Source organism: Myzus persicae, unplaced genomic scaffold, assembly GCF_001856785.1.
Source record: "Myzus persicae strain clone G006 unplaced genomic scaffold, MPER_G0061.0, whole genome shotgun sequence".
In the NCBI taxonomy this organism is placed as follows: Eukaryota; Metazoa; Arthropoda; class Insecta; order Hemiptera; family Aphididae; genus Myzus; species Myzus persicae.
The window spans coordinates 1-7609 of record NW_019101564.1 but is presented as its reverse complement, the minus strand read 5'-3'; the positions used below and the strand labels follow the sequence as shown (position 1 = coordinate 7609).

The window sequence follows — 7609 nt, the reverse complement described above, 5'->3', positions numbered from 1 at the left end:
GTTACCAAAAATGTGGGTCTGTACCGAGTTCAGGTGCGCGTGATGGAATCGCGGGGAACTGACTGTTTCTTACATATCGATATTGGCCGTAGCCTTACAATAAAATAAAATATATAAGTGGCACCTTAACCGGAGGGGCTTGATATATTATGGTATAAGCATCATAATATGCACAATAGGCATATTATGATGCTTATAGACGTAATGATGTGACATACGTTACAAAACATTTGGATAAACTTCTTGTTGTACAACTGATTTTAACAGTTGAGATTGTGTTTTTTCTTCAACATTCATACCGCTTATGGATTTGTCTGAATTTTGAGCATTTATCAAACACCTTTTTTCTACTTTTAGTTCATACTTTAATGCATCTTCATCTATATTAAATAAAGACTAGAACAAAAATCAAAAGAACTATGTTTAGGTCAAAGTATTATTTAAATGTAAAAATATAAAAAATACTCCACCGATTATGTGTCAAATTATTTTAATATTAGTTGGCTGCTATTTAATTACCTTATAACTATTAATAAAATAGGAACTTTTTTCATAATCAAGTTCTAAAAAGCTTTCAACTGACTGGGCTAATTCTAAGCTTTGTGTTGAAAATCTGGATTTCATATTGACTATTAAATTATCAAGAATAGGGAAAAATGCATGTACTTTCCAAAAATCAATTGAAGTAATTTCACTATTTTGTTGAAAGTTCTGATCAATAGCACTTGTTGTGGTGCTCACCACATAATCATTTAGTTGTGTTACCTCTCTTCTCTTTCTCTTGGACACTGAAAAAATTAAATAATAGTATTTATAATTGCATAACTTTTAAACTTTAGTTAAATTAGTGATACGGGGTAAACAATAACATACGTCTAGTAAGAATTTGCAAATCTATACAGTTTTCTATTGAAAAGTTTTCAATTTCTTCCCAAAGATTTGAAAAACTTTCCGAATTTCTGCTATCTTCAAATGTTTTAATTACTCCAATAACAGTATTAGCAGCTTTTCCTAATGTTTCATTTTTCATTTGTAATTTACAACCCAAAATTTGAATGATACTTAATACATAATTCATGATATGTAAATATACAACAAATTCTCCTTTCAACATCATGGCCAATATTCCTATAAAAATATATAATATACAATTTTAACATAGGTATGTCATAATTTATTACCAGAAATCTAATATAACCTAACCTACATAAGTTTTAAATCTTAAAATACAATTAAAACTAATAATAATGCGAAAATAATAATAATAGATACAAATTTAATTAATTATTACAATTCCCAAAAACGCTCATCCACAGATTGTAAAAACAACAGCATATTTAATTTTTTGCTAGTCAAACGGTTTCTTTGTTGGTTCATAGTCAAGCCTGCTTTTGAGAAAAGTCTTTCACTGGGTACCGAAGTAGCTACTGTGCTTAAATATTTTAAAGCTACTTTAACAAGATTTGGATAAACTGTGGACATGTCTTTCCATAGTAATAACGGGCTGTCTGTCAACCGACCTACAGCACTTTTCAAATATAAATTTAGTTCAGATGGATAACCAATTTCTTCTCTTGTGGCTCGCCCACGACTACGGCTACTTTATTGAACAATTTTTTCGTGGTTATTCCATAGACTATATTCTGTATTTCCTGAAAATTAATAATATATTTTTATAAATAAATTACCTACATGACAAATAATATTTTTTACTACTCACGAGTTGAATCAGAAGAATCAGAACTTTCAGATGTTCCTTCACGGTAAAGTTCACACGACTTGATTTCCTCAGAAATTTTGGTTAACATTTTAGATAATGAGACTGAATTTTTAAAATACAATCTTTTGAATCTAGGATCTAATATTGTAGCAATTGCTAAAAATGTAACGTTTTCTTTTTGTCCTAGTCGCTTTGAACACTCTAATTTTAATGCACTTGTTAGTTGATTGCTAAGACTTTGAGTGGTTGTTGCCTCATCACTTTTTGTTTCTAATAAGTGGACAATTGGTATAACCATACTACTTGAATCATATTGTTCACCGCATAATTATTTTGTGGCTGCTTCCAATGGCCTTATAACAGTAATTATTTCAATAATTTCTTTAATATCTTTAGCACAAACCATTGGAGGTGCTGAGATATTATGATTTATAATATCATTGATGAATCCACGTAGAGAAATAAATCGTTCAAGCATATAGAATGTACTGTTCCACCTGGTTGGTACTTCTTGAATAAGTTTAATATTGGACACTTTTCTTAGTTCATCACTCGCTACTACCGAATGTTTAAACCATGTTATACAATAGATTTTACGTTTTTAATAAGTAAACTTAAATCAGTGACTCTAGCGATAGCATTTTGAGCTACCAAGTGTAATGTGTGGGCGAAGCATGGTATGTGACGTGGCTTATTGGGATTTCCAAACAATAAATCAAGAGCTTTAGTTATGTTCGCAGCTCCATCAGTAACAATTGCAGTAATGGTTTCTAAAGAAATGTCCCATTGTTTACATACGTCATTTAATGTATCTGCAATGTACTGAGATGTGTGTCTTTCTTGGAGATCTATCACACCTAATAATCCAGAAGCCAACTTGTTATTTTTCTCAAAATGAACAGTAACTCAGAGGTAGCTTTGAGTGTGGATATTGGTCCATATATCCATTGTAAGTGATACGTATTTCACTTTATTTAGTTCATTTTTAAACAAATCTGGAAATGAATTATATTTTCCTTCTAGACGTCTGGCAATATCCTGTCTAGAAGGAATTTTAAAATTTGGCGAAGAAACGTTTATCAAATTGATGAATCCTTTATTTTCTACAATCGACAACGGCTGATTATCTTTTGCTATCATATATAATATTGCATTTATTAACTTTTCACTTTTAAAACCTCCATGTTGATAAGAAACAATTTGTGAAAATGACTCACTTATAGTTTTTTGACGTTTGAATGCTGGTTCCATATTGGGAGATGGAACTTCATTAGTGTATGGTATATTAGAACTATGAGCTGTAGAAACTATATATGACATATTTGAAGTTGAAGCTGTCGATAATATAGACAATGTTACAGACTGATCATCAACATCTGAAGTTTCCAACTCTTGCCTCGGTGTAGCCGTTGACTTTTCTTTTGAAACCATAACATTACTGTGTTTACTAGTGAAATGTCCACGTAGATTACTTGTGTTGCCTGAAAATAAAATTATATAATGATTATCTTTATATTATAAAATATAAGTAAACAAGAAAATTACTTACCACTTGTTATTAACGTTTTCTGACATAATTGGCAAGTGGCTGTACCATTATTATTTTTCGTAAATGTTTCCATATTATACTGGGACTCATCGTTACGCTGATAGTGACCAAGACGTAAGTGGTTAAATCACGATTGTTGATCACAAGAAATTAACAAAAAAATACTAAAGTATCAGTTGCGACTTATGTCGCAAATTAACATTTCGCATCACAAATCACAATAAAAAACAATCAACAAACCGCAAGAACGAATATCAACTGTTACAGACTACGATTGACAAACTACAAAATTTTAAATTAATTACAATATATGATATGATAATAAGCAGTGTGATAGCCTGCCGTGTGATTCATTCATAGAAAAGAGATTAAATAGAAAGGTGACTCCTGTAGGACGTTTTGATAACAGGCGTCTCGCGACAAGATAATTTCCAATACCAAAACTCAAAGCGCATGCGTGGGGACTTGGATTATTATCAGGAATCGCATGCTTATCACTATTATCGCTTATCACTATTCTTATCACTTTTTTCAAATTCCAAAATAATAAATAAGTATGTTTTTAATAGTTATTAGTTAATTTAATTTTTAGATTATTTTTTTAAATACATATATATATTTTTAGTGAATTCATTACATTAACATAATAATTAATAATGAAATATTATATATTTATTATATTATGTAATAATATTTAATAAATATGGTCAAAATCTACATGCACATTTTGTACTAATAAATCTCCTTTCAAGTTCTTAATACAGCTTTCTTTTTCGGCAGTGGTAGGTTTTGTTAACAATTGAGTAACAGTCTTCCTTGTCTTTGTCTTGGGCCATTTTCTATTCTGATGACTAATTTTTTTAAGAGGGTTGTCTTCTGCTTTTTTGATGCTTGTATTAGTAGTTGGCTTAAAAAAAGAAAGAGCTTTATCCAGACACTTCAAAATATTTTTAGTATCACATTCATCTGATGGATTTTCGACATAACTTATCATTGTATTTAATTTGGTTTTGATCTCTTCTAATTCTTCCACTTTGTTTGAAGTTTGAACCTCTAAAAATTGTTTAGTCTGCTGAATTTCTATTTCTCCAATATTTTCTTGATTATTTTTCATGTCATCAATTTCTTCAGTTGAAGGATTCATGGATCCAACTTTGTGTATATGTTTACATAAATTTAAATATATAACACTATCAAGACAAGTACAAATATGCGTATGAATACAAACATTACATTCTGAGCATCGTAGTACACATAGGGACTCAGTACAATGTTTTTTAAGAATATGCACTTTATAACGATAATTAGCAGCTGTCTGTGAAGTAACATAGTAAATCATCAAGTCTTCTGTATCTTGTTCAACATCTTCATTTTTTAAATCCTTGCTTTTTATATGGCTGTGATTAATTCTTTTAATTCTATCACTTGGTTTGTTTTTTGCTATTTTGATTATTCTATCATACATAGTGTCTCTTAATAAATATAATAATTTTGGGACACATAGATCTAAACGTGTACACTGTTTTCCTTCTAAGTAAATATATTTTATTTTACGGTGCAAGTTTTCTAATGCCATATTAGTGTTTATGCCAGTGTATTTTCTATAACAAAATGCCCAACTCTTCTTTTTTGGTACATAATATGTTAAAAAATAACTATGAAAAGACAAAGTATCAATGTCGTTTTCAAGATTTGTAAGAAATTGTTGCAACTGAATTTCAAATACATCAGTATTTTCAATAAAGGTGGTTAGAGAGTATAGTGTTTTCTTTACCAGGTCCCTTTTACTTTTATGTTTAATTTTTTCATTCAGATGTTTATTCCAATTTTTGTTCACATGCCACCAGCAGAGTAATTTGTACTCTGTTGGACCCATCACTTCTTTCCATGCTTCGTATAATGTCGAGTCATCATCTGACATAAAAATTGTACATTCAATACTTCTACCAATTACTTCTTTTACTTTGTTAAAAAATAATTTCATTGCTTCTTTATTTGCTCTGTTTGACAAAAAAAACGCTCCAGGTACTCCATTTCCATACTCATCAATCACTAATAATGTAAACAATTGAATTTTTGGCATTTTAGAATTCATACCGTGGGTACCATCTACACATATTTTTGAACTATGTTCAATTAGCATAGATTTTTGAAAAGGAGTCATGATGATTAAAGCAAATTCTTGATTATTATTGATATAGTATATTACAGGTGGATCTTCATGCTTATATAATTCATTGACAAGGATATCAATGCTGATACTATCATCTGAATGGAATTTTGACATACCAATTTTAAAATCTCGTCGGATGTTGTGCAAGTCCTTTTTATCAGCATAATGAATACGTGCAAAGTTGGTAGCATCTCCTGTGTCACGGATGTCCCGCAGTACTCGTTCATTAGTTACACCTTGCTTTAGTTTCCCTGAAATCATATTAAATATAATTAAAGCTTAGATTATTCCTAATCAAAATTGCTGTACATATGTCAATGTCATGTTCATAGGCGCAAATAGGGGGGGGCTTAGGGGGTATTAGCACCCCCAATTTTAAAATTAGCACCCTCAAATAATTTTTATGTTTATGTATCAAAACGTTTCTTTACAAAAAAATAAAACCAAAAACAGTTTATCATAATATTATCATTCGTCAGACACCATTTGCAGAAAAAGACAGACGTATAAATCTTGTATAAACTAATAAACTTATACATAATTCTTGTTCTTGTAAATTGTAATACTTATTGACTATTGTATTAATTTTTAAAAATGTAATAAACTATTATATTATATTCAATGTTAAATTGTTATAAAACATTTTTGCTCAAAAAACTAAAAATTCATTAATGCCTCATAGTTATAATTTAATTTTAATTTACAGAAAACCCAGAGCTTAAGCACCCTCAGTTTTTTTATTGAAATTGCGCCTATGGTCATGTTTATACATATGTTCTTTTCTTGGTCTTACCAGCTATTTTAAATCGTTCATCTTTTGGTATTTTTGTCCGGATAACTTCACACAAATGTCCAACATGTTTAGAAATGAAAGTCACTTCTACTTGTTTTTCTAAATTATCAACTATCATTCTAGATGGACAGACAGCTCCTATTTTATTTGTTCCCAAACTTTTCATAGATCTTTTACGTTCTTCTGAATTTGATCGTATGGAATATGATCTATGGCAAAAATATTCTTTACGAATACAATTTTTGCTTTTTATTTCTCTTTCTGCCATAAGCACCACATACTGACTTTGAGTCTTTTGCTCAATACTTTGCTTCCAGTTCAAGAATACTATAAAAATCAGTTTATATTTTTTAAGAACATTCATTTTTTTGAAATTGTAATATAGTGAAACTTACATGTCATGTTTTCAAAAACAAATTTTTCTTTTTCTACTTCAATATTATGTTCTGTGCTTAAATGTGATTCTAATTCATTGTATGTTTTTAGGTGATTTTCACAACATGGACATAATAAGCGCTTTTGGTATTTCTTTTCTATAAGCATTCAATTAAATGTTTAATGGTGGCTACACACGATCAGTTTTAACTGACAGTTGAAACTGTTCAGTTTTAACTGACAATTTTTACTGAACAGTTTCAACTATCAGTTAAAACTGATCATGTGTAGCCACCATAATGTTACTTGAACTTTCATCCTTTTTAAAATATTTAAAAAATATTTTTTTAATTTTGTGGTTTAATGTGAAAAAATAAATAATTTTAATAAATTAAGAAAAATAAATAATATAAATAATATAATATATAATTAATGTCAAGTGACATTATATAGAAACTATTATATAATATAACTTATACACATTAACTTATACAACAACTTATACATTATACTTACACTATGTATACATATACTGTTGTTAATGTATATACTTATACATTAACAACTTATACACATATAAAGGCAAATTAGTTTTAAATTTAAAATGTTTTGTTTAATATGTTAATGTTGAAAATTTAAAACAAGTTTATTTGTATTTACTTATTTTGAAATTATCTTGAAAGTGTTGAATTAGAACCGTTTTCATATTGCAACCATACCCACAATAGTTGCAGTTATATAAAAAAAAATTGTGTTTGGATTTTTGATGCCGAAGCAACGAACATTTTTTTTTATATTGGAGTGAGCAAAAATCACAATTAAACATTTTTAATGAATATTTATATAATACTATAATTGCATCGAGTGCCTACATTTATACTACCATTAGTACCATTATATTTACTATTTAGACTTTAAAGTACCATTTATCTGACTCGGGCGTCTATATTTTACTTTTTTATACATATCAAAAGATCAAAAGTGATAAGAATAACGATA

General features: G+C 28.9%; 2 protein-coding genes across 2 annotated transcripts; both read right to left on the bottom strand.

Annotated features, from left to right (window-relative positions):
* Positions 1 to 1287: 1287 nt before the first annotated feature.
* Positions 1288 to 2018, bottom strand: LOC111029526. Its single transcript, XM_022308545.1, has 2 exons — positions 1721 to 2018; positions 1288 to 1520 (listed from the first exon to the last, which is right to left on the bottom strand). The coding sequence occupies exons 1-2, from the start codon at positions 2016 to 2018 to the stop codon at positions 1288 to 1290; spliced, it is 531 nt and encodes a 176-aa protein (XP_022164237.1).
* A 1945-nt stretch (positions 2019 to 3963) lies between these two features.
* LOC111029528 lies at positions 3964 to 6637 on the bottom strand. Its single transcript, XM_022308546.1, has 3 exons — positions 6631 to 6637; positions 6236 to 6562; positions 3964 to 5693 (listed from the first exon to the last, which is right to left on the bottom strand). Exons 1-3 carry the CDS (start codon positions 6635 to 6637, stop codon positions 3964 to 3966), a joined length of 2064 nt encoding a protein of 687 aa, XP_022164238.1.
* Between the last annotated feature and the right edge of the window lie 972 nt (positions 6638 to 7609).